The 27,380-nt window shown below is 40.8% G+C and overlaps 1 protein-coding gene across 4 annotated transcripts in view; it reads left to right on the plus strand.

The window, feature by feature from the left end:
* atp2b1a (ATPase plasma membrane Ca2+ transporting 1a) overlaps positions 1–27,380 on the plus strand; it is a 56,839-nt gene that overhangs the window by 16,838 nt on the left and 12,621 nt on the right. For all 4 annotated transcript variants that reach the window (XM_078164989.1, XM_033615201.2, XM_078164988.1 and 1 more), the window contains 14 exons: positions 10,226–10,423; positions 10,571–10,828; positions 11,004–11,129; positions 13,319–13,480; positions 15,518–15,556; positions 18,349–18,504; positions 19,974–20,188; positions 20,501–20,743; positions 20,846–21,087; positions 23,268–23,505; positions 25,758–25,937; positions 26,023–26,110; positions 26,209–26,315; positions 27,177–27,368. In XM_078164989.1, coding sequence (XP_078021115.1) covers positions 10,226–10,423; positions 10,571–10,828; positions 11,004–11,129; positions 13,319–13,480; positions 15,518–15,556; positions 18,349–18,504; positions 19,974–20,188; positions 20,501–20,743; positions 20,846–21,087; positions 23,268–23,505; positions 25,758–25,937; positions 26,023–26,110; positions 26,209–26,315; positions 27,177–27,368 — 2,444 coding nt within the window. The remainder of the gene's footprint in view (positions 1–10,225; positions 10,424–10,570; positions 10,829–11,003; positions 11,130–13,318; positions 13,481–15,517; positions 15,557–18,348; positions 18,505–19,973; positions 20,189–20,500; positions 20,744–20,845; positions 21,088–23,267; positions 23,506–25,757; positions 25,938–26,022; positions 26,111–26,208; positions 26,316–27,176; positions 27,369–27,380) is intronic.

Below are 27,380 nucleotides of genomic sequence, written 5' to 3' on the forward strand. Positions count from 1 at the left end.
TCATTTCTGGAACCTCTTAAGCCAATCCTTCGCTAATCCTTCCACATTTCCAAGCTCCTTTTTTTTTTACCCAAAGAAGTTTGACTGAACTTCTCTGTTGCAGCTGTGCATGGCCGTACCACTCTGCTTTGACCGGTTTTCAGCATGGTCTTTTTGGATTTGGCTGAATGTAACTTATCATCACTACCACATTAGACTGAAGACTAAAATCTCCAAGTTCCAAGTTCACTGAGATTTCAGTTCACTGTCTTAGGATTCAAATTGATTTTGATAATTAACATACCAATGCTCTGAGTTTGAAAAGAGTTAATAATGAACTCTGCCAAACGCTTATTCAGATATTACCTTTGTCTGTTTGACAAACGTAAACCATTAATCCAGTCACAGTAGGATAATGAAATAAAAAGTAAAACATGAAGGCCATTAATCACAACTTTTTCTTTTAATCTTCTTCTAGTTTCGCTGTACTTCTTAAACAAACCCTGTTTCCATAGTGGCAAGGATCCCCTTGTGTGGTGGAAAGAGAGAGTTGACCAATACCTGATGCTATGGCAGTTGGCCTGGTGTCTTTTGTATGAGTTCACTTCCTCTGTGCGTGCAGACAGTTTTTTTTCTGGTGCTTTCTCTGCTTCAGTAAGTAACCATGATGAAATAAGCACCAGTCAAGTTTCAGTTTTCCCTCTCTCTGTTTATCTGCTTTTACTTGTTGTGTAGTTGGTTATATAAATGTTAGACTTTAAAGGGAAACTCCGCCATGTTTTCATGCATCAAAATGAGTTTACTCGTCATGGCATGCAGAGTACTACTCATCTCGTGAAAGTGGTTGTATAATGTTCTCTGTGGCTCTTGTAGCTTTGTCAAGCCTGCAAAAATAACACTCGTGATTTGTCACCAGGGTTACCTTGGCGTGGGCCCGGAGATGACACATTTTGACTGGAAGCCCGCATTACACACTTGGGGCATTGAGTTTAAAAGATGTTGGTGCTTACCAGGCAGAAAGGGTCCAGTAAAAATGCTCTTTTTTGATGCCTTATGGGATGTGTAGGATCCATGGTTTTGGAGCTTGTATGATGGAGTAAGACCCCATTTACAAAAAAAGGTTGGCAGATTTGTCAATGAAATGTCTCAAGTCAAGGAAATCAATGCTGCTGTATGGGCTCTACTTACTTTTTATGGTCTTGGTTGATGACTCAGGACATCTGAGCCTCTGCCGCATTAGTTGCGACCATTCTTGTTGTTTTAATTTGTCTCTCGTGAGTCCCCCAGCTGTTTGTAAGAGCAATGCTAAATCACTGGAGTGTTGTTACAACAGAATTCCCATACTCTTACCGCATTTTCTCATTCATTCTCAGCACTGAATGTCACAGCACAGGGTCATAGTATTGTGCTCCAAAGTGTACCCAGATGTCAGTATTTTGGCTTGTTTTCTTTTGGGCAACTAAACCAGTTGATGCTTAAGAGCTCAAAGGAGCCGCAGACGCCCAGAAAAGACTTAAAGGCTTTTTCCACCAAAATTAGCACGTGTATGCAGATTTAATTTAAACATGGTTAAACCTGTTGAGAATAGGTGAGCTGTATACATCATATTGTTTTTTTTCCCTCGTAAGCCACACTTGACATGACAGACAGGCTGCAAAGCAGGTTAGTAAACAGTAGAAAGCAGTATTTAGGTCAGTGAAAATGTTACAGTGGTTACTTCTTTTTCCACACCGGCGGCAGCTGTGGCCAGAGGCATTGTGTTCAGGTCTGTATGTACATAAGTCCCTCCGTCTGTCTGTCCCATTCCTGTGAACATGATATCTCAACGCCTCAAGGGAATTTTTTCAAATTTGGCACAATTGTCCACTTAGACTCCAGGATGATTAGAATTTGGTGGTCACAGGTCAAGGTCACTGTGACCTCTTTCGTCTCATTCTCTTGAATGCAATATCTCAAGAACGCCCTTGGGAATTTACTTAAAATTTGGTACAAACATCCACTTAGACTCAACGATAAGGGATTGGAATTTGGTGGTCAAGGTTACTGTGCCCTCAAGAATTTATACACTAACCATGACAAAATTTCACAGAAATGTGAAATAGAAAAAAATGATGAACAACACTTTTATGGCCATCATTTAATATCATAACTCAAAACTGTATTAAATCTCTCTTTCAAACTTGGTGCTGGCTAAATTTTGAATAATATTTGAACGCTACTTAGACGGAGACAGACAGTATTTTGTGGCGGGCTTTCATTTCATCGTGCAGGCAAATGGGCTAAAATTAGCTGACCAACTGGGTGTCGTATTTCCATCACTACCAATCGGAGATGAAGCCGATAAACACCCATGACTACTGCAGAGTCATTTGTCCTGGGACTGAAAGTCAATTGTTACCTTTCCCATTAAATACAAAGTGTAGGGTTTTACAAAGATACATACAGGAGCAGAGATATTGCTTTTTGTAAAGAAATAAAAACCGAGTTGTCAGCTGTAATGTACCAACATGATACACAACATAGTATCTATACTTTCAGCCAGCCCTGCTAACACAGCAGCATTTATTTTCTCCCAGTGGGATCCTGTGTTCCCTCTGCATAATGAGACTTATCAAATGGGCAAGGCCACTTTGCATCAATATTATTGACAGTGCTCCCCTATTTTTCCCTTTCACACTTATTCTCTGTTGATTGCTATTTTAGTGTAGTCAAATATTTGGGTTCCAGCCTATTGATCCGATCGACTGTGGGCTGAGAGGCTTGCACAGTTGGACTGCAATTCACAAAAGCGAACAGGCTCTCTTGTATCTGTCATTCCAGACATCACACCCCCTCATTCAACAGAAAGGTTCGGACTCTTAACTGATAGTTTACTCTTTGTAATTCAGGGGAGGCTGGCGTAGCTTGTCTTCAATGTCTGAATTCAAAATGATGTGCTGAGATGGGCTTCAGCCAGCGAGTGGATATAGCATATGGCCAGATGCTGCTTCTGTTAGTGAAGCTGTTTAGTGGGAACAAGGGGCGGTACACTGATCTACTTGTTATCTTTGGCTTGAAAGCTGTGATTTGTGAGCACAATTGGTTTCTTGTTTTTCCTTGTATTTACTCATTAACGGTGGGCACGGGCATCCTAGGTAGATTTTTGGAGTTTTTATGATTCTGATGATTTTAGAAACTTCAGCTGGGAAGCAGATAACAACTCAGCCCTGATTTATGTCAGTGATTTGACTTTGACCAATCAATAATTGGTCAGACTCTCTGTTACAGACTGTTTCTGTTGATATCTTGGCAATAGTTCATAGTCTAGCCTGCTTCCAGTGTGGCCTGCCAGGCGCTGCATCATCTCATTCAGTGGTCTTCTCAGAATTCCTGAGTAGGGTGATATTATTTTCACCAAAGTGTATTACCAGGAGACATTTTCTGTGAAATTGCATGATGATATCCATTTAACACTATTTATGGAGGTCAAATGATCATGCTATAGTAATGAGCGTGCAACACTTTTGTTCTATTTGTTGAACAAAGCCATGCTCATTAGCACCGAATCTGCTTATGTGCAACAACACGCAAAATACCCTGATCACTTGTAAATGGGAAAGGAACATTTAATCATCACCATTAATAGAATAATCGCTCGTGGAAGTTTAAAAAGAACCTCAAAGATTAATTTAGAATTTTGTACTAGGGTTGGGTACTTTTCATGTGAACCAGTACAAGTAGTGGTATCGGAGACTTTACTTTCACTATGATAACAAAAATTTAATTTTTGTACAAGATGCTTGGGTGCCATAGTAGACTAGAACATAGTTCTGCTTCTCTGCTTTTTTTTTCTAACCACACATAGACCTAATTTCCTTTCTCTGTCCGTCTGTCCACTTGTGTTTGTCTGTCTGTCTGTCTGCTCTTCTAGCAGTGATACCAGGCTATTACTGAAGTAATATAGAAAAGAAAATAGACCTAACAGTGAAAGTATCGCGGCAGATAGGCACTGCGGCTGAAGTTTTGGCTTGCTGGGAAGCTGACGGAGCAGCCGATGGCTTCTGGGCGTTAGGGCTCTTCTGCCTCTTGTCAGAAGCTAAACCTGGCAGCTTTGCGGAGCTCCGTTGCCAGCCTCGGAGCACAGTGGCTGCGCTTTGCAGCTCTGCCATCTCTTGTCTAAACCTGGCGTTCTCGCTCAGATGCGCTTCTAGGTTCCAAAATGTCACCCAAACCTGAATCTGTATTCAGAAGTACTGACTTAATGTGACCAGTACCCTTAAAATAGGATTGCAACAGAATGAGATTTTAACAGTATGTTAACCATCTCAGAATAGTATTAGACAACTATTATTATTCAAAGGAATGAAACAGGAAACCTTTTTTTAATGGATGTGTAAAAAGTCTGACGGGTAGTCAAGGGTAAGCCCACGTGAGATTTTCCATCCAGTTGCATTTATTTCCAAAATTGCAGACAAGCAAATGTACACAGTATGATAACCGGCAGTTTTTATACCATGGTATGTGGTTTCACGGTAAACTGCTGCAACCCTACCTTAAAAGTAGCAAGTGTGATGCACAGCCCTAATTGGAAATCAAATAATTTTACAAAATGGCAGAAAAGATGTACCTTCTTGAAGTCACCAGACAAGCTTTTAGCATTTTAAGTGACTTTATTTCCCCTCATTGTGTCTCTTAGTGCAGCGTTGTTTTGTTGTTCCACTTCATGAATGAAAGATTATAAAGAATGCTCTCCTTGTGTATCAGCTGTTACCCAGTGGATGCCTTTGTGTAAACCCTAATAATCAGGTCTTTACATGATAAGAATAATACTATAACTCGGGCAGAAATAATGAGAATCCCATAATCCAGTTATGCTTGCTAGACTCTGATGAGCATACATGAACATAACCAGACTTGGGGTTAACCTTTCAGCGATGTAAACTTCTTTGTCTGCTCTATAAGAAATATATAGATATTCAAGTAAACTAACAATTTATCTGATTCTACTCACCTGTTTGGCAAATAAATCTACATAAAGAAGGCTCTTATGGGAACTGAAGAGCACGATGTCAATGCTCTGATATCTGTTTGTATAGAAGCTTTACATAAATGTCATGACACACCTGTCATTCAGACAGGGAGTGTGTGTGGGAGAAAAGAAAGGAGAGTTGGCTTTCACACAATGTTATTCCTGCAACCACTCTCGTCATACTTGCAGTTCTTACCTTGAGTTCCCATCTGGGGTCTGACTTTCTATTTAAGTTTACCACAAGCAAGACGCTGGGGGAGTATGTGCATAACCTAACTCTTGGGAGTGAGATTGCTTCGAAATAGTTTGTCCAGTGTGGGGTGTCTCATTGTACTGATAGAGCGATGACACATCTCTGCGTACACACAGTTACATGACGGCAGTAAAATAGAAATTGTGACCGTATTTCATTTAATCGCGACAGGCCCAAAGTGAAGACTTACCTTGACCCCCTCACTGTGGGCTAAAATGACAGTACTGGGAGGGGTCAGCTGGGGACAAGCATCTAAATTAAATGGTTAATGATTAGCTGCTTGACTTGAGACACACTCTGGGTGCTAAAATGATGTGAGGGGCCAAGGCCAGCCTATTTTCTGTTTGTGTATCCAGCGGAGGGACGACGTGTTGATCGTCCTCTGTCACTTGTATTTATTGCTCTAATGCAAAGGAAAAACGTGGTGTAAAATTGAATGGGGTATTAGCTGTCAGCATGTTTTCATTAGAGGCGTAGAGAATCAAAGCAGACGGTGAGGGACAACCAGGGAGCAGCAACAGGCAGCTATGCAGGATAAACCCCATAGCCTTTTTAATGTGCTCCGCTGGTGAGTCATCATCATTCTTCTCACCCCCCTTTTTAGAAAAGTGTTAGAGTTAGGTTGTAATGTCAATTAACAATGTAACTATGACGGGTGCAATGGCACACAAAAGTCATGGTTCAGTGTGAGTTTGGCACAGCGGGAAAAAGCCCAAATGCACAAGGATACGTTTCTTTTTATTTATTTAGTACTGCAAGTCAAAAACAGACACAGTCCTCTGTCTGGGGTTTTGTAATTTTTGTTAAACGATTTTCATTCTAAAAATATTTTTACACTTGTGTATTACACTGCACAAACACTTTCCAAAAAAGGCAACAGGTCACAGCAGGCTATAAAACTGAAAAACATCTCTTTAAGCTGTGAAACTGAAAATATGAAAATACACAGAATAATAAAAGATAAAACTTGCACATGAAGAGTGTTTCAGTTAGATCTGCCATGCCTGTGTTTTAACATTCAAAGCACCAAAGCATTTATTATTGCGGTGATCGACACATCTGGTGATGCCAGCAAATATGTGTTTGCATGATTGCTGTGTTTCCATTCACAAAGGTGGTGTAACGCTGACACTCTGTCTTTGTCTAATTTACACTCGACACCAACAGGCGGGTCTTCCAGCCCTGTTTTTCTGTGTGCGCACCATAGTGTGACAGACTCACATGCTAATCCACTATTGTGCTAACCTTAACATATGTTGTTAAAGGCGTGCGGCTTTAAGTGTCCAGGCGGGACTCGTGCTTGTGTACTTGTGAACTGTAACCCCTGTATCATGACAGTTCGCTAAATATGCTCAAATCATTACAGCCCTAATAACTAGTGATGAAGGCATATTTTCTTCTCTATTGAAGTAGAAACCACAACTTACTGAAAGTGAGCAATTGGTGGAGATATGAAAGCTGAAACAGAGAGGCCATGTTTGAATTGAGTCAGATGTGAGCACAAGATGGAACGCAACATGCATCAGTGTGCTTAACTGACAGAAAATTAACAACTTTGATAATTGTTTAAGCTGTAGGTTTGACAAAACAAGCATTCTTTGGGGGATTTTGCTGATGTTTTTTGTCTATTTTTTGACATGTTTGATAAATCTAAAAACTCTTTAAGTAATTAATTTGTAATGAAAATATTCTGCATTTACAGCCTTATTATTACTATATAAGTGTTATATTGTCCTAGCTATCATAATGATGCATTGATTGATCACAAAACCAAATTCAACAGGACAGGATTGGACGACAGTAACTTAAAGAAAAATAGAGGTTTACACTTGGCACATCATTGAAGATGCAAATACATGGGATATCAATGCTGATTTAAGTTTTAAATGTGGTATGTCTATTAGGCTGATTCAACTCTCCACCTGAAAATCCCAATAAAAACATTTTACTGCAGGGTAATGGACATAGTGCCTGTGTTATAATAGGAAATTTCACTTTGTGTCAGTAAGCTATCGAATGGTAACTTGACGTAATTTTTGTTTTATAAATGGACAAATTCTGCCAATGATTTTTTTGTCAACAAGCAATTCTTCACTGTTGTAAAGTGCTGTAGCTCCATCTTTCTCAATTTGCCTTGACAAAACAAAATGTGTTCCCTTTTGCCTTAAATAACCTACATTTAACTGTAGTCTAGGCCTGCAACTAACAATTATTTTCATTATTGACCTGCAGATTTTTTTTTCCTCTTTTAACTGTTAACTTGTTAGAAAATAGGTAAAATGCCTGTAAAAATTTCAGTCAGCCCAAGAAAATGTATTCATGTATTCATGACACTTGTTTCATCCAGCCAACAGTGAAAACCCAAAGATATTTATTTTATATATATATATATATATATATATATATATATATATATATGACAAAAAAAAACAACCAATCCTTTTATTTGAGAAGCTGGAAGAATTTCCGTTTGAAAGATGACAAGACTGTTGATCGACTGTCTCCACCATCAGTGGTCTATTTTGACAGCATGTCCGTATAGGAGATGGAAAATTGTCTCAGTTGCAGAGTAACAATGTACGTTACTCCCTGTGCTGTTGTAACTGCACAGACTCATTATCCAAATGTGGTGTAAGGGCTGAACACTGTGAGAAAGTAATATGTTTAATACCCTTGCCTATCATTGTTTGATGATTACATTTATAATAGTTTAATAATATAATAAGAGCATGTGAGAAAATTTGTTAAATGAGAGCTATGAGTTTGTCCCCAGTCTTTCATAAAGATATGGCACAAGCCGCATACCATTTCAAAAAGACAGGAATTCATTTCAGCTTCACCTATCCACACCGCACCGCCCAACCTGCAAAAATATGCATTAAATAACCCCCCATGTCAACTCCGGAAACCACAAAATTCATGCCTTACACTTTCAAAATTGTCAAGACTATGGACACAGACAGCGATGAGGACTGAGTGCCTCGGAGTGTGTGTGTATGTGTGTTTTTGAGAGAGAGACAGAGTGACAGAAAGAAAGGAAGAGAAGGTGGAAGGTGGACTATCGCACACATTGCTTTTGTAATTAATGAATAAGATACTCTGAATGATATTTCCTAGAAGGCTTACCCGAAACCTCCCTATTGGTTGTGGTTTGACCCGTGTGTCACTACTGCTCGCTAATTAGAAGCTCACAGATTTTTTTATAATGTCGCACATGTTTGGTGTTGGTTAATATTCCTAACCATTTTTTTCCATCTCAAATTTTGTCTGGGGTTGCTTCAATATAGGAAGGGAAAAGTGCTTAATATTAGGGCTGCACAATTAATCAAATGTTATTGAAGTAGCAATTTGGCTAACTGCAATATCCAAATTGTAGAAGCTGCAATTTTTGGTAAAAGGTAAAGGTAAAATGTGTCACAACATACCATTATAAGATCAGCATTATGGTGCCACAGAGATGTCCCAGCCTAAAAATCATATTCCAGATGAAAGGGAACATGCTTGTTGGCACAGAACCCAGAATAAAATCACATCATCGTTATTTTTATATTCTTTTAAGTGAAAATGAAAAGCAAAAAATGACCATTCCTGCTGAAATTGCAATTACAATATCTGTCAAAGTAATTGCAGTGTGATTTATTTTTTGGCACATCATGCAGCCCTGCTAGATATACTCAAGGCTGTAAAGCATTTTTTCCTCCTCACACTTTCTGAAGTCATTAATATTCTGAGGGCTGGATGGGACGCTCATGTATACATATATATACAAGCTGTTTTTTCATCTACCCTCATTCGCATATGTCCCATGGTGCATAGGGCAGAGTGCTTTCACACAAAGCCCACAGGGCCCGGTGTTTCCGGTGTTTTGTTTGTTTCTTTTTAATCACAGCTTTCGCGATTTTAAAATTGTTTCCTGTTAATTCCGATGAAATTTGATCAGCCCTATGTGGTGTCATGTTCTGCATTGTATCATTGTATTCTTGTCCATGTGTATTTGTGTGTGTCTTTCTGTCCATACATTCGCCCTACTGATCCTTTTCCCTATTAAGACACTGCTATTCCGAGTGCAGCTTTCCTTCAGCCATCAGTAGCTCCACTCTTTATTAGTCTCACTCCCTTGCACCCTCACCCCCAGCCCCCACCCACCCCTGTTTGCCTGTCAGTAGCAGTTTCACACAGCCACTCTTCCCTGGCCCCCAATTCTGCTCCACCTTCTCTGTGCCACACACACACACACACACACACACAGCTCCATCCAGTCTACACAGCCACCCACACACAGTCAGTCGGCATGAATAGAGCTGAAAAACTGTCATGCATCATCAAATGTGCGAAGGCCCTTTTGAATGTATGACTGTGCCTTGAATGTGAAGGCATTTGAATGGGTGGCTGCAGAATGCTCTCTGTGCACATGGATGAATGGATCTCAGGCCAACCAGACGTGTGATGTGTCAGAGATGACTCTATAACAGGACAGTAGTATACATACATAAGCACCTGCGAGTCGAAAGCCGGTTCAACCTCTGTAGTCATTGTGTTTAAGAAAGGCAGTTTACGGGATTACGTTTGACCTCACGGTCTTTTACATGCATGAAAGAGGTGAAAATGTTTGACATGCCCACAGAATGCGTGTCATTGTTGTCCTGCATTGTCGCCTGCACGGTGCTCTGTCACACTGATTCCTTTTGGAGGGATAATGTTTGTGGAAGCCCAGTGATGAAAGTACAGCTCACTGGCTTTTACTTTTTTTTTTTTTTTTTTTTTTTTTTAAATATAAACAAGCTCTCCTCCTGTGAACTAAATATCAGCCGTAATGCATCCATCTGTGCTCAAATAACAAGGCGCATAATTACGGATTTTTTTTTTTTTTTTTTTTTTTTTAGGGAAACATGTAATGTTTGTTGTCTAACATTAAATTCCACAATGGATTTAAAATGAAAATCTTACAAATTAAATGTTTTTGTCCTCTGTCTCTCCCTCCGCAGGTCTAAGTGGACAGCCTGGAGACATCGAGAAGCGGAAAACAGTGTTTGGGGAAAATTTAATACCGCCCAAAAAGCCCAAAACTTTCTTACAGTTAGTGTGGGAGGCGCTACAGGATGTCACACTGATTATCCTAGAAGTGGCAGCCATAGTTTCACTAGGCCTTTCTTTTTATAAACCTCCAGATGCCGAAAGAGAACGTAAGCAACACTTCATTACTATTTCCTGTTCTTTTTATTGATCCATTTTACTATTTATCGTCTGTTCTCTCAGTGTTTTACGCTGCCTTTATTTGTCTCAGCTTCATTGTGCGTGATTGATCAAGACTTGCCCCTGTCTCTCTGCAGACTGTGGAAGGGCTGCTGGTGGTGTGGAGGATGAAAATGAATCAGAAGCGGGCTGGATCGAGGGCGCCGCCATTCTTCTGTCAGTTATCTGCGTGGTGCTGGTGACGGCATTCAACGACTGGAGTAAAGAGAAGCAGTTTAGGGGCCTCCAGAGCCGCATTGAGCAGGAGCAGAAATTTACTGTCGTCCGTGGAGGACAAGTTATCCAAATTCCTGTGGCTGAGATCGTAGTGGGCGATGTTGCACAAGTAAAATATGGTAAGACAAGATGATCACTTGTGTTATTGACGTCATTTGATTTAATGAAATTGTCTAGAGTACAGAAAAAAACCATGCAATTCAAGATTCATTCAAAAATAATTGCATGATTATAATTTTTTGTACACTATTGTTCCTCCAAATTAAAGATGTGTTTTGTCTGTGTGTGCTTCAGGTGACCTTTTGCCTGCCGACGGAGTCCTCCTCCAAGGCAACGATCTAAAGATCGACGAGAGCTCACTCACAGGGGAGTCGGACCATGTCAAGAAAACACAAGAAAAAGATCCAATGCTGTTATCAGGTAACATGAAGCCTCAGTATTATTTAAAGTTCTCCTCACTGGTTGTTACCAGAAGATGATGGTGATGTGAGTTTGTTTGAAAACAAAACTTTGACTTTGATTTTTCCAGCCATCCTAACATGTTGTTCAGAGATGATCCATAATGCTTGTAGACGTCTGCAAAACTGACCGAGCCGAGTTCATTTAAATAATACAATACACATTATCTTCAAAGTCTGGCTTTAGGTGATTCCATTCTTTATTCAAATTAAATGACTGATAACCCTTGTGCAGCTTCATCATATCAAAATGTAATTCATTTTTTAGAGACTATTAAATTTGGTCACATGTACAGCGAGGTCAGTGGGGAAACTGACCCTAATCTTACCTCAAAAAAATGAATTATTAAAACAATAATGAAAAGAAACTGCTTTGATTTTGATTTTATATTTGACCTCATGTCTTGAGCTTCTTAGACCTAAATAGACCTCTAATAGATAGTGACTAGCTTTATATAAAAAAACTTTTTACAGTGTGACAACAAAGATTCTACATAAAGGGATAGTTTTGGATTTTTTTTAAGTGGGGTTGTATGAGGTAATTATAGTCCGTGTATTACATACAGTAGATGTCAGTTGGCAGGCCCCCACTTCATAGTTAGTTTGTTTGCATCATTGTGTGACTTTGGTGAATCTAAACTAACCCTCTTAAAAACACTCAAGTCACATAGTAACTGATTGAGGTGGCAGTAGACCAGCAGTTGCTGTTTTCAGTGATGTTAAATAACAACATAACGGCCTTAGTACCCCATTGGAAATCGCTGTAGTAAAGGTGAAGCGGTGAACATACTCTGAATGTAGTGGGCATTAAAGTGATAGATTTTTTTTTAGCTGGTTAAAGTATGTTTTGCTGCTGCCCCCAAGTTGCTAAGCTTATGTGTCAGTACTCCTGCTGCTTCTCCAAACTGGGGGCATGCTGACTGACATCTACTGTGTGTTGTACACTGACTATGCATAAGTACCTCATACAACCCCACTCCAAAAGATTCGAGCTACACTTTACAGCTGCAGATTTACAGCAGCTCCTGTTCTCATGATAATTAGCTTATGCTTTTAGAGATAGGTCTCTGTGTGTGTTGGTAATTTGCATGGCGTTAGTGTCAAACTGAATTGAAAGTGGATCAGTGTCCTGATTCAGCTGCTCACTGTCATCAATTAGCCACCGTCCAAAACCCCCCAGATGTAAAGCTTGATAAAGCTGAATTTTGTTGTTTGGAGTAAATGTGCACAAAAGGCTTTCAACACTGTTAGATAGTTTTGTTTTTACTCAAACTCAGTTGGCCAGAAGTGTGTAGGGATCCTGGAGAAACACTTGTGTAGTTCATCTGGTTCTCTACTGGCGCACCTCCAAGAGAGAGGAGTGTACACTGTGTGTGCATGTGCGTGTGCATGTGCATGTGCGTGTGTGTACACATTGCTCCACCACTGCGTTTTGATTTCTCTCAGCACAGGCTGTACCCCTTCTACCATCACTCCCAGGAATGAAAGAAAAGCATCTTCTAATTAACGGAGAGATGAGAGAACTTTTAAATGCTTTGTATTTTTCAGCCTATCGCTCTCTGTCTTCGCTCTCTTTTGCTCTGAGTTAAGCTTGTTTTCTGTTACTTGCCTTTTCTGTATAAAATTGATAAGATTTTCTTGTGTCCTGAGAGGGACGGAAACCCAGAGATCTCTGTAGAAACTCTGTTGTAGCTTCTCAGATTTAATTTAATTCACCCAGACTGACAAATGGCTTTTGATTAAAGGCAGTTGATTAAAGGTTTGGAGGGTATTTGCATCAGTGACTGTTCCTTTCTCTTTTAACTTGCAAGCGTACCATTCCTTTTGTATTTATTGCCTCTATTTGAAAGCCTTCATTTATGTTATCCCTCTTTATGTCACTGAACATGTCACTTGAAAGCCGGCTTAAACCACCTTCTCAGTAATCAAAAGAATCTTGCTCAACATTTAGCCTAAACCAAAAAAGTCAAAGCCATAAATAAGTTATATTTGGTCAGGGTTAAAGCTACTGCCAAAGTATTAACGGAAACATGGTATATCACTCCTGGAATCAGAGCGGAACTCAGCATGTATCCCTGAGTCAGATACTGTACATACCCTTTCCCTCCCTCCCTCATTGACTGACATTTTATTTCCCTCCTCTGTCCAAAGGCACCCATGTAATGGAAGGCTCAGGGAAAATGGTGGTCACTGCTGTGGGTGTCAACTCTCAAACTGGAATTATCTTCACTTTACTTGGGAGCAGTGAGGAGGACGACGATGATGAGGAGGAAAAGAAAAGGGAAAAGGAGGAAAAGAAGAAACAGAGAAAAAGTTAGTATCCCTGCTTATTTGCCTTCCTTATTCTGTTGCTCGCATGTTTGTGTGGATGCCATTTACATTTTCAACCACCAATTTTGCATCTCACATAAAGAGCTTTTTTAATATTAAAAGCAGAAAGGGCTGAGCCTGCACAGAAAATTGTTGTTGACCTGACACAGTTGCATCCACACTGAGAGCGGTAGTTGATAAGATGGGTACGGTACTGAGGAGGAATTAGGTATACTCTCCTATATAGTCCAGTGCCTTTTTGGCTGATAGCTGGGTATGCTGTGTACCTGTGTATATCCTTCACTACACCTCTGCTGAAAACACAGGTTTGACAACTTGCACAAGTTAGGAATGCCTCTTTGAGAGCACAGCAACAGAGTCAAGGCCCAGGGCTTAGCTGTAGGAGATTCTGCAGTTCATTTTTATTTTACAGATATTTTCTTGATTAATTCTTTAGTCTATTAAAAGTCGAAAGTAGTGAAAATGCCCCTTATAATCCCCCACAGCCCAGTAAAAAATAGTTGGCTTATCACTGTCATAAAATCACAGCAGGGGTTTATTGCTGTGCAAGGACTGTTTTTGAATCTACAAAATCTGACAACTATGCATGTAATATTAGGGCTGTGTATTGACAAGAATCTGGCAGTACAATACTTATGACGATACAGAGGTTACGAGTCAATATATGTAATGATACTGTAAATATAATAAATAGATACAAGAAAGCTGTCAGTGCTATCAGTGCACCTTTTTATAACTGCCTGTTTCATAGGCCTGTGCTCTTTGTGTTTACGCTAGTGATATGTTATGATGTTGGAGAGGAAAAGTCAAATGGCAGTACTGTACATGTGTCCCATTTTGTGAACATGATATGTCAGGAACACCTGGATGGATTTTTTTCAAAGTCAGCACAAATGTCCACTTGGACTTGAGGATGAACAGATGAGAATTTGGTGGGCCAAGGTCAATGTCACTGTGACCTGACAGAACACATTTTTGGGCTTAACTCAAGAATTCACTTGCTAATGATGAAATAACTTTCAAACAAATGTCTAATAGGAATATAATGATGAGGTAATGACATTTTATATTGAAAAGGTTAACGTCACATGTGACATCGTAATTTTCTGCATAAACACTTTTCTGGCCATTACTTAACGTGATATCTCAGAAACAGAGGGGGAGACATGTGGTCATACTGAACTGGTGACACTAATCTTGAAACTGTGCTGATCGTAAATATCTATGTGCTGCTGGGTTGAAGATGTGTGTGAAGCTGCTTATAGAATTTGTAGCTTCTTTGCAGCAACATCCATATTTAAAACATTGTCTACTGTCATAGCTTTGTGTTCTATCCTGTTCCTCTGGTCATCTACCAGCTTCCATTTTGCTAAAAAACATGCTTAATACTTTTAATTAATTTCCTTCAAAGTTTTCACTATATATAGTAAAGAGTCTGAAAAGACATGGATGTAAACGGCAGCTTGACTAGTTGGTGGAGGCACACAGTATCATGAAACGTTATATTGCGATAATCAAGGGTATCAATGTTTTGACACCCCTACATAATTTACACACACATATGCAATAAAAATACATACAAGGGCTGCAACTAACCATTATTTCAATTGTGGATTCATCTGATTATTTTCTCGATTAATCAGTTAGTTGTTTGGTGGATAAAATGTCAGAAACTGGTGAGAAATGTTGATCAATGTTTCCATTATGTCCTCAGATGTCTTGCTTTGTCCACAACTCATATGTGTCTTTTTCACTGTCATAGAGGAGTAAATTAACCAGAAAATATTCACATTTAAGAAGCTTGAGTCAGAGAATTTTGACCTTTTTTCTTAAATAATAACTCTAACAAATTACTTGATTATCAAATTAGTTGGTGATTGATTTAATAGTTGACAGGTAATCGATTAATTGAGTAATCGTTGCAGCTGCAATAGTGGTTTAATAGTACAGTTACTGTGTATCACCCACCATTTGTATTTCACTGACAACCACTGACTGCACTGTGTTTTTGTTCCACAGACAAGAAGCAGGATGGATCTGTGGAAAATCGTAAGAAAGGTAAGTTGCTTGCCACACACACACACACACACACACACACACACACACACACACACACACACACACACACACACATACACACAACTATATATAATTGCTGTACATCTTAGCGCCTACATTTATGCATTAGCCTTTAGCTGTATCAGTGTCTCCCCCACACTCAACAGCACATCAGGTCAAAGCCTCAATTTGTTAATAATTGGCTGCAGTGGTTTTTGTGCAAGTAACGAGGAGTTGGAATATTTTTGCATGTCCTCGCGTCAGTTTATACTTGGTACTGGCTGTTCTTGCCTGTCCATTGTACTGTCTGACCCTCCCTTCTGTCTCTGTCTCCTCTTTTCTCGTCCTTCCCTGGCACATTGCGCTTTGAGCAGCAGGTGCTACTGAATCCAGTTATAGCGATTAGTGATGAGGAGATTAAAGCCATGCAACAATTCTGGGGCCAGAACATCTGCTTTCCCACCCATCTCTCTCTCTGACTCTCCCTCAGGCCCCCACAATTTGATTTCTATTGATGTCCCAATCCGAACTATTCAGAGTCAAACTGCCTCCGCAAAGACTGGGACAATTTCAGACTGACAACAATGATAATGAGGCTGTTTAGCGGTAACTCAGCCAGCTAGCCAGGCTTGTAGTCCTGCTGGGACACTATGATCAGTTGTGCTTGGGTCTGTGACCACAACCCTGGCGCTAGTCCCTGGTGCACAGATTCCCTCTGCCTGCCAGGAATCAACAGTAATCCTTTAGACTGAGATTACACAGGCCATGTAAGAGCAGAACAAGCCACAGTCCACAGCAGCTGCAGTAGCCCAGTGTTAATGCCCCTCCTCTTCCTGCTACATACATTCACACACAATACCAGGCTACTGTCCATACTGTAGTAAACAGAGATTTTAGCATTGGACAGTGAAACAAGGGCTGCATGTGCTTATAAAAGGCAGGAGTGCAGAAATTACACAACTTGGAAACTGTAATAATACCAGCAGAAATGAGAGAAATGGAAAAGTGTACTGTAGCAGCAGTGGTAGAGCCTGTGCCCGGCAGAGCTAATGATTTTGTCGTGGTGAGTGACACGACAGAGACCAGCCCCTGCTGGCCCGCCGGCTGCCTCTCCTTCCTCCTTTGCCATTAGAGGCTTTGCGTTTCCAAGGTTACCTGGTTAGACGTGGGTTTGGGATTCCTGTCAGTTCTGCACGCGAGGGAGGGAGGGGGGGTCCAGAGGGATGTTGAGGAAGAGATGAAAGAGATTTATGGGAATTTAACTGGCAACAACTGCTGCGGTCGCTGTCGAAGGAGGCGGCGATTCCTCAGACAGATCCCAGTGCTGCTAGCCAGTTAACCTGTTCTTTAAATCTCTAGGTGGGAGTATGGTAATTACACTCCCAAATCTTGCAGCTAATTACTGTGCAGTCAGATCACTGCAAACATAATTACAGTGACATTTCCCAAGTTCCATGGCTAAAAGTGAAGCAATGCTTAAATTTTGAGTGATGTGACATCTCTGTTACTCTTCAGAGTCATTTGTTATTTTATCTGTTATCTTCAAATACAGTGCTTTGTTGTGTTACACTTGAAATATTACCGTAATGTAGCTATCATGCTGTTCTGAAGGGTTTGTTGTGACTTGTTACCGGCCAAATCAGATAACTTCAGGATCAAATTTAGTCCAGACCTGTTGTTGATCAACTTCCTCTTAAAGGGAAACTTAGGTATTTTATCTTATTTATGTGTCTTATGTGACAAATGGAGACAACAGTTTTTGAAATTGGTCAAGTATTTAGAGAGCTGGAACAGCGAAACGGGCTACAATGTTATACCTACATGCAAATGTGCACTGTCAATTTAGGTCCATTTGCCACTGACAGGCTCAGATTGTCATTAGAAGTGTCTGATAACGTTACAAAAAGGGCCCTACACCAGTCTGTTTGTTATGTTAACCAAGTGTCACTCAAGGAAGCAGGATATATTTTTGTGTTGCCTAACAGGAACCTGCTGAAAAACTGAGTCAGGCCAGTTTTAACAGTAACATACCTCATGTTACTTTCAATTTCTTTCCTGTATAAATAAAAATGAAAAAATGATGTAGGCGTATTGTTTTGAAATCTTGCGAGAGTTGGAAATGTTATTGAGAGCTGGAGAGAGGAGTACCAGGAAGAGTTTGCTGTGTTGGAGTACAGACAGTGTAGCTTAGTGTCAAGCGGCACTTGGCCACGAACACTAATAAACAGACCAGATTTGGTTGAGGTACATGCATAATTGTTCATAAGGATTGCATTGCAGCCTGTTTCATTGCTGTGGCTGCAGCGGTCTCTCTTAATACTAGACCAATGTCAAAAATTGTTGTCTCCATCATTTACTCAGACACAACATGGGAAAATGGGGTCCAGGTTGAAAGATACCAAAGTTCCCTTTAAAACAAACATAACAGAATATAGGGAGCTCAAATATTAAAGCTGATGTAGTTGTAACTTAAATAAAAGTCTGTTATTTGACCACATACAGTTAATTCATTCACTGGTGTAACAGCAGAGTTTGTATTTCACGTCTTGCAAATGTAAGCAAATAGGCTAATCTGTGGTGCCTGATTAAAGACTGCAGCTCTTGTGTGTTCTTTTGGTTATGCTGATTTGTTAAAACTGCGAGACTGCTTTGCTGCTCTCTCCATAAATCCTGAAATCTGTTTAAATATGAAGATACTGCACACACGTGTTGCTTTGTATAAAAATCAGATTGGGTCTATTAAATGTATGTGCCACACTCCATGCAACAACTTTTCTTGTTCTTTGCTGCAGCTAAAGCACAGGACGGTGCTGCGATGGAAATGCAGCCACTAAACAGCGACGAGGGAGGCGATGCGGAGGAGAAGAAGAAAGCCAACCTGCCAAAGAAAGAGAAGTCTGTTCTCCAGGGCAAACTGACCAAACTAGCTGTACAGATTGGCAAAGCAGGTGAGTCTGACAAACATGTAATTCTGGCATGGCTGAACGTCATGCACTTGTGCTCTTGTTTCGTCTAGCTGTTTCCTGTATCCTCTGTCCTAAGGCACTGAATTCATTAATCTAAAAATAAGGTCTTTATTGGAATTAAAATGTCTTCAGTCAATCCTGAAAAGTCTTAAAAATGCAAAGACTTTTGGAAGTGGAAGTAGGTTTTTACAAATCTTTTTTGTTTATTTGTTTGTTCTTTTTGATGTTGCATTGTAAAATTTCACAATAATTGATAACATCTATGATATTTTACAAGTTTTTCAAGTTACTGAATGCCTCTTGCCTGAACGTCACCCAGATCAGGATAGTGAAACCAAACACGCTCATATTTTGTTTCTGACTGACACTCAGAACAGTTGATCCACTGTCTGCTAGCTGGCTGTCACTGCACCCTGGATGACATGGGGAAGTGCAGATTAAATGTAAATTTGCTATTTAAAAGATTACGTGTTATAGCTGAAACCAGTACAGGCCAATGCAAATGAGTCTTATTGTACTTAATGGAAAAAGTTTTTTAGATTCGGCACAATGGGAATCAATGCAGCTAAAACCAAAATGCAGAGTTCAGGCCTTTTTACACAGATATTTTGCTTTAGAGCTGCAGCAAAGTCTCTTCATTATGCTGGCTTTACTTTTTTCCACAGAACCAAACGAGGGCAACATAATGCAGCCCAAGTGTGTGTTTTTTTTAGATAGTGTGCTGGCATTGTGGAAGCAAAAGAGGTATGATGGGCATGACATGTCAGGTAGCACCATCTAATCAATAACAATGACAGAACATGGCAATAACAATCGCTTACTGTCCCTGTTATAATGGCAGTTGATCTCGTCCTCCTCGCGAACCTCATTTTCTCTTCAATGTTCAATGTTCTGCTTTTCCACTCTAAGTTAGCTGCTAACTGCTGCTAGCTGCTTCTTAAATCTCCCAGCCGTGAGTCACACACATAACATGTCGTCAAAATATCACATATTTCCCGTCCGTGGTCCTGTCCTGCTAGCTGTCCATATAACACAGATGTCCGTTCAGTGCTGTTACCATCTCTGCTGCCGGCTCAGAGGCAAGACAGCTCTCTCCCCCCATCCCAAAATTGCATCTTTAATACAGAACAGTGAGGTGGAATAACTTTGAACAGGCAGTGTAAAAGGGACTTTAGAAACACAGAATCCCCAAGAATGCATGAACAAACAGCAGGTTATTCCCAGTTCTGTTCTACCCTCATATTTGCCACAGGACAAAATGTTTTGTTACAATAAACATTTGGGCAAAATTGTCCCTAACCGCCCAGTACTGATGTTGGGTTTTTTTTTTCTTCAGTTTTGGTTTGGTTTTTCATTTTGTAAAATTCCAACTTGTCTTAAACTATAAAAACCCTGTAAATGATATCCATATGACTGAGTGATCATCCTCTGTTCTTCCTTGTCTCTCTCAGGACTGGTTATGTCAGCCATCACTGTCATTATCCTGGTGGTGCTGTTTGTAGTAGACACCTTCTGGATCCAGAATCTGCCCTGGGTCAAAGACTGCACGCCCATTTACATCCAGTTCTTTGTGAAATTCTTCATCATTGGCGTCACTGTTCTGGTGGTGGCTGTTCCCGAAGGCCTGCCGCTTGCTGTAACAATCTCCCTGGCGTACTCCGTTAAGGTAAAGTCCGTTTGCCAAGTGAGCTGTGGCCAGTGCTGACCAGCTTACACTTTAGCCTATTAAAACTAGCACGCCAGGCTGTTAAGATAAGGAGACTTGGCTAAGTGATACCCTAAAGCTAAGCTATGATCCCATGTGCTGAATTTGTTTGCCAACAGAGGGTTTTATCCAATCAAGGAAGTATTGATTTCAGTCTTGTAGCTCTTACACATATTTCAGTTAAAGTTGTATTCATCTCAGATCATATACTGCTTTGTGATGCTGGATTTAGTTGCGTTAAGTCATTTGATATTTTGTTTCATTTTCCTACAGAAAATGATGAAAGACAACAACCTGGTACGACATTTGGATGCCTGTGAGACTATGGGCAATGCCACCGCCATCTGCTCTGACAAGACTGGTACGCTCACCATGAACCGCATGACTGTGGTTCAGGCCTACATCGCTGAAAAACACTTCAAGAAGGTCCCCGAACCAGAGAACATCCCCTCCTCCACTTTAGACATGCTGATTCTGGGCATCGCAGTCAATTGCGCCTACACTACTAAGATCATGGTAGGCCTGAGACAAGCAATGTGCCTCTGAAATACACTATGTATCACCACGAATATTTTCTTGTACTGTTTTTACTTACTGTCCTCCCACCTTTTCCTTCAGCCTCCAGAGAAAGAAGGGGGCCTGCCACGGCAGGTGGGTAACAAGACCGAATGTGCCTTGCTTGGCTTTGCTAAAGACCTGAAGCGTGACTATCAGGCCATACGCAACGAGATCCCCGAAGAGAAACTATACAAAGTCTACACCTTCAACTCAGTCCGCAAGTCTATGAGCACTGTGTTGAAGATGGCCGATGGCAGCTACCGTATGTTCAGCAAAGGAGCCTCAGAAATTCTCCTGAAAAAGTAAGAAAACGTTTTTATATTTATATGTTGCACTGTGTGGTTTATGCAGGAATCAGCATTAAGGCTTTGCCGGCACAAGTTTATTTTTGTAAGGCAAGTGGAGGAGATATTTACCTGCCTGCTGGACAAGTGAAAAGTCATGAACCAAAAAACAAAAACCAAAAAAAAAAAAAAAAAAACGTGTCTTGGGGCGATGGTGGCTTAGTGGATAGAGCAGGCGCCCCATATTCAAGGCTGTTCCCGCAGCGGCCCGGGTTCAACTCCAGCCTGTGGCCGTTTGCTGCATGTCATTCCCCCTCTCTGTCCCCCCTTCACACTTTTCAACCCTATCAATTAAAGGCAAAAAATGCCCTAAAAAATATCTTTAAAAAAACAAACAAACAACAACAACAAAAAAACATGTCTTCATATTATCTGCCGCTCATCACTTGTCTTTAAGTTAAATGAATACATTCCGAATACTGATTTGAAACTGAGGGTGTGTATCCACATACCATTTTTCTTTGGCAGAAAAGCAGTGGCCAGGTGACAGGGGGTGACAGGAGTTTTGTTTCTTCAACAACAATATCTTGATGTGCCTGGCAGCTAGGCAGCTAACGTAACACTGCATTAACAGAGGGTTGATGTCACAGTTAACTCCAAGCAAAGTGTGCGGTGGTGGAAGCACAACACTCACCAGCATCATTTAGTGTCCAGCTGATCTGTTACCCCAAATGGGCTCTTTTGTCTTTATTGTGATAGTTTCAGGATAGACTGGAGCTAAGGGAACTTCAGCACCTTTCTGAACAGTTTTGATATTTTAAAGTTGAAGTTCTTGGAGCAGTCACATAAGAAAGCCAGAGCACTCGGAACAAGGACACTGGGCACTGCACTTTTTCTATGTTTTGTCCCCACTTGGAACAATTGGAAAAAAGATGCAGGCGCCCAGAAAAATACGCTATGTGGTCACAGGCCCTAATGTATTATTTTTGCACAATATGTCCAGCACAGAATGCCTTGATAGACCAATCAGGAGTCGGTTCAGGTATTTCGCTGAGTAGGAACCACTCTTAGGTCAAATATTTTTCCTCAGAAAAACGGTGGTGGCAATTTTGGCGGTGAATTGCCAGGGAAAGAACCAAGAAAAACAGCTAAGCTACAAACATAGGTAACTGGAGTGAGGGGGAACGTAACTGAGAGACAGCATGTGCGATCACTGACAGTGGCAGTGAGAAGCACCAGTCAGGCATACATGACATAGCTGCCAATTTGGCTGATAGCTGATTTATAAATGATTATAGAAATAGTTACTAGTAAAGAGTGTGTATTTGATTCATTTTTATGTCAAAACAGGTGAAATCATAACCTCCTTAACAGAAGTAATTGAATAATATGAATGAAAAACAAAGCAGAACGTGGCTGCTAATCAATCGCATCGAAACAGATTTAAGGCTGCTGACCTGTCGTGACAAGAAATCATTTACACTTCTCTCCTGGTTGATAGCAAAAGGTGGAAATGTTACATATATACTTAAATGGAATTCATAAACCATTTAAATGTGTTTGTTTGGCAGCATTCTGCACTCACACACGAAATTGAAAAAAGTAAATTATTAGATTTTTACCCGGTCAAGTAACTTTTGTGCCTTGAGAAGTGAAAAGTAAAGCAGTGGTTTGTGTTTACGTGTTTTATTCCTTTTTGGATTTTACACTGAAGGGAAGACGTCTCATCACTTGTGTCCACATAAATTATTCTACTCAACAAAAGGTTATTCTGTAGATTTTTCCACTTGTTCCAGCTGGCCAGCCTTTGCAGTAAATGATATGTGTAATGGCTTAAGCAGCTAAGAAGTTCAAGTGCATCCCACCCAAGCCCCTTACTTTGCGACTTAAAAACAGGCGCTGAGAAAATGAGCCGGTAACAACTCTGTAAGCCTCTTAACCAAGCAGGCTTCTTTTTAACCCACAGAGGGCTTAGTGTGACTTCTTACTTCTGCAGCTCACCATTCAAACACTTTGTCTTCTCCTCTGTCGTTAACCCTTTATCTCATCTAAATTATTTTCTCCATTTACAGTTCCATACCTTTCTCCTCCTTTATCCATATTCCCCAGCTGTATCTCTCTTAATGCCTTTCTACATCTGGATACTTTACCTTCTTCTCTACGCTTGTTTATAAATATGTCCTCTTTTCACCTCCCAGGTGCTATAAAATCCTGACAGCAAATGGTGAGTCCAAGGTGTTTCGCCCTCGGGACAGAGATGACATGGTTAAGAAAGTCATCGAACCCATGGCCTCAGAGGGCCTTAGGACCATCTGCCTTGGATACAGAGATTTCCCTGCCACTGAGGGGGAGCCCGACTGGGACAATGAAAATGATATTCTTTCTGGACTGACCTGCATCAGCGTGGTTGGAATCGAAGACCCTGTGAGACCCGAGGTTAGTGGCTACATGCGTTTGGACGCACATCAGCATAAGGTCACATCACAGCTGTCTTAATTGAAAGAGAATTTAATTGACAAATTTGAGTAGCCTTCAATCAGGTGGACAGTTCATAGCAGAAATGCAACTTGCGTGTAGGGACAAACGGGGTTTTTCCTGCTTAGAGGAATTTTTGGCGCCCTACAAAGAGAGTTTAACCAGCGCCAAAATCATAAAAATTTAGAATAAACAAGAGCAAGTCAAGTCCTTTCTGAAGGTGTTTACTAGCAGTTTGTCAAACATAAACTAAACACAATGTGTTTGAGTTCCAGCAGTCAACTCCTGTCTCATGCAGCCGCTGTGTTTTACATACACAGCTGGAGCTGGACAGACCTGCTAAACTACATTTTCTGACTGGGTTTAAAACACGCTGTGAAGCTAGCACTAATAGGAGAGAGCACTTTCTGTGATTTATCATAAAACCAAACGGAGTATTTCCGATAGGTGAGAATGCTTCTGACACAGCAATCTCCTGTTGTGTGTTACATGTGTGAGAGTGCATTTAAGGGTTTCATTTACTCAAGAATAATAGACATTTTTGTTTTTGAAATGGTGACTAAATCTGGCACATTTACATGACTTAAATGATCATGTTAATTAATGCGCACTCTCCCTTTCTAAATAAAATAAACATAAACATACAATTCTGTCAGATATTGTAACAGACTCATTGCCTTACTGTACCGTTACTGAGACATAAGGACAGAAAATGTCCCATCCAGTTTGGCTCATCAGATACACATGGCCTCTCAACGTGGTGACAGCTCAAGTGGTGCAGCTTCTGGTCACATAATGCTCCCGGCACCAGGAACAAATATGCGTAAATCTGCTGTTATATACAGTTCAGTAGCACTCACTTTATGTCTATTCTTTCTGTGGCTATGTTGAATCATTGCTCAGTCAATCATTACATTATCCTTAATTTCTATCATTTGGGTATCAGTCTGGTGTTTTTATTGTTTTATATCCCAATTTGCCTGCACTCTTATTTTATGGCTGTGCTGTATTCCAATGTGCAGAACCCCAGGAAGACTAGAGGCGCATACATGTGCTTCTAATGGGGATCCTTGAATACACAATAAACTGTACACTGAGCAATCATGCTGAGGCCAATTTTGAGCCAGGAAAATCCCTGGAAAGCACGTGAATATTACTAACGAATTTCACAGACGCAAGCGCCATTAATAAACTGATCAGATGGTGCCTAGGAGAAGACATCCAGCACTAAAGATAAATCCCATGATGGGACAAACTGCTTAGACATGGTGGAGTTTACAGCTTTTTTAGCTACACAAAGTGCAACTGGATTCTGGGCCTTACTGTTGTCTTCATCAGCTCCATGTTTTGCACGAGCATCAGCTGCCCAAGGATCAGGATGTGATGGTGTAGCAAGGCAAAATCATGTATACCTGATCTGAAGAGCGACACTCAAAGGCGGCATGAAAAGCCAGCCGTTGTAGCCTTTGCACTCAGTGACAAAAATAGTTGTGTCAAGAACAAAGAAGAGACTGACAGAGATGTTCACACCGCGGGTCTTTGAATGTCTCTTTTGGGAAGTTACAGCAAATTTTGTACACAGCTCTCCCTATTCCTACATCAGAGAGGTGTGGAGGGGAGGGGGTTTCCGTAGCTCTCTGTCCATCCGACAAGCACTTCTGAAGAGGCGTACTGGCAGCTTAATGGGTTAGCTTGCTCCACTGGGCTGTTGAGCACCCAGGCTTTCTGAGTAAAGCAAGAACATTGACAGACAGGAGATGCTGCGTCAGCCATTTTTAAACATGAGGAGTGGCTCCACTCAGATACTGAACCTATACAGGAGTTATGATATTGAGGCTTTTGAGGGAGTGGTTCCACAGTGAGACGACTAAATGGATGTTTGAAATAGAGCTGGGTCATTAGCTCGCTAGATGAACCACTTTCTCCTACAGTCACTCATTTACTTTGGCTTTCTGCCATTTTTGTGCTGGGCAGGTAACATACATTCATTTGCTGGAAACAAGTGCCTGTGGTTCGGAAGCTGCTTGATAAGAGCAGTGAGACTCCAGCGTACAGTCTCTATATAAATCTAAACCTAAACAACAAGATAAAAGCTGCGTAGAGCTGCAGTTTCACTAATGACCGCTTTACAAAAACTGAACTTTAATTTTAATATCCCCAGTGATATGCAAAACACGCATTTCCTCATTCACTATGTTTCCGCTTTCCCTCAGGTCCCAGACGCCATCAGGAAATGCCAGCGTGCTGGTATCACAGTGCGGATGGTCACTGGGGACAACATCAACACGGCTCGAGCCATCGCCACCAAGTGTGGCATCCTCCAGCCTGGAGATGACTTCATCTGCCTGGAGGGCAAAGAGTTCAACCGAAGGATACGCAATGAAAAAGGAGAGGTGGGCCACAGCACAAAAGTGTACCTCAGAGACTGTTGAAAGTGTTCTGTGTGGATTCTATTAGGGTTTTGTCTCATGTTTCTAGATTGAACAAGAACGCATTGACAAGATCTGGCCCAAACTACGAGTACTGGCTCGCTCCTCCCCCACAGACAAACACACCTTAGTCAAAGGTACGTCTGTCATTCTGGTGTGAGTAAAATATGTGATGTTAATTTATTGTTTTCAGCTTCAAGGTTTCACTTTAAATATTCATGTTTTATTTCTCTAGGTATTATTGACAGCACAGTGATGGAACAAAGACAAGTTGTAGCAGTGACTGGAGATGGTACTAATGATGGTCCTGCCTTGAAGAAAGCCGATGTCGGCTTTGCCATGGTGAGTACTGTCTTCAAAGAAGCAGTTTGAAGAATTTAGTGGCATCTAGCAGTTAGGATTGCAGATTGCAGCCAGCTGAAACTTCATTCATTTAGAATTCTTCTAGTGTTCATTGTTCAGGAGATTTTTACTGGGAGCTAAATTATCCTCAGAGGTCTATTCCTCTCCCGCAGAATCATACCAGATGATTAAAACTGGTAATAAAATACTGAATAAAGCGGTTTCATGCTACAAATCAGTGTTTTTCTGATGCTTTTGAGCTTCTCGCAGATAGCTAGCCCAGCATCTGCTGATGTGTGCTCACCTTCTCTCTCTGGTAACTTAAGATCCAGACATTCAGGAGGTCTTTATCTGGAGCCCAATTTTATCCGCAGAGGTCTCTTCCTCTAAAATAAACAGATCTTGTGTTTAAAAAAAATCACCCGACGCTATTGTAGATGGGCTGCTAACTACGGTGACCAACATGAAAATGCCAATGGCCCTATCTAGAGCCAGTATTTGGTTTGTCCGTTCTGGGCAACTGTAGAAACGTTGCAGTACAACATGGACGAGGCTCTGCTCCCTATGTAGAAATAAACAGCTCAATGTAAGGTAATGCAAAGATTCTTATTTTCAGGTGATTATACACTAAAAAAAAAGCATACTCTTTAATGATCGTTAATTCAATTTCTACCAGTATATCCCCCTTAATCCTGCACACTGGACCTTTAATTAGACTAGAAGTCAAGTATAAGATGCTAACCTGGCAACAACAGTTCATTTGCAGTAGTTGTAGTGATGTAGAAACATTAGAAATTTATAATATATTGTGATCAGATGCCGAAAGATTCTTTGTCATTATATACTTTTTTTGGTCTCCAGGGTATTGCCGGCACCGATGTCGCCAAGGAGGCATCTGACATCATCCTGACTGATGACAATTTCTCCAGCATCGTCAAGGCCGTCATGTGGGGACGCAACGTCTATGACAGCATCTCCAAATTCCTCCAGTTTCAGTTGACTGTCAATGTGGTGGCTGTCATCGTAGCATTCACAGGAGCCTGCATCACACAGGTGAGAAATAAC

Source organism: Epinephelus lanceolatus, chromosome 23 (assembly GCF_041903045.1).
Source record: "Epinephelus lanceolatus isolate andai-2023 chromosome 23, ASM4190304v1, whole genome shotgun sequence".
Classification (NCBI taxonomy): domain Eukaryota; kingdom Metazoa; phylum Chordata; class Actinopteri; order Perciformes; family Serranidae; genus Epinephelus; species Epinephelus lanceolatus.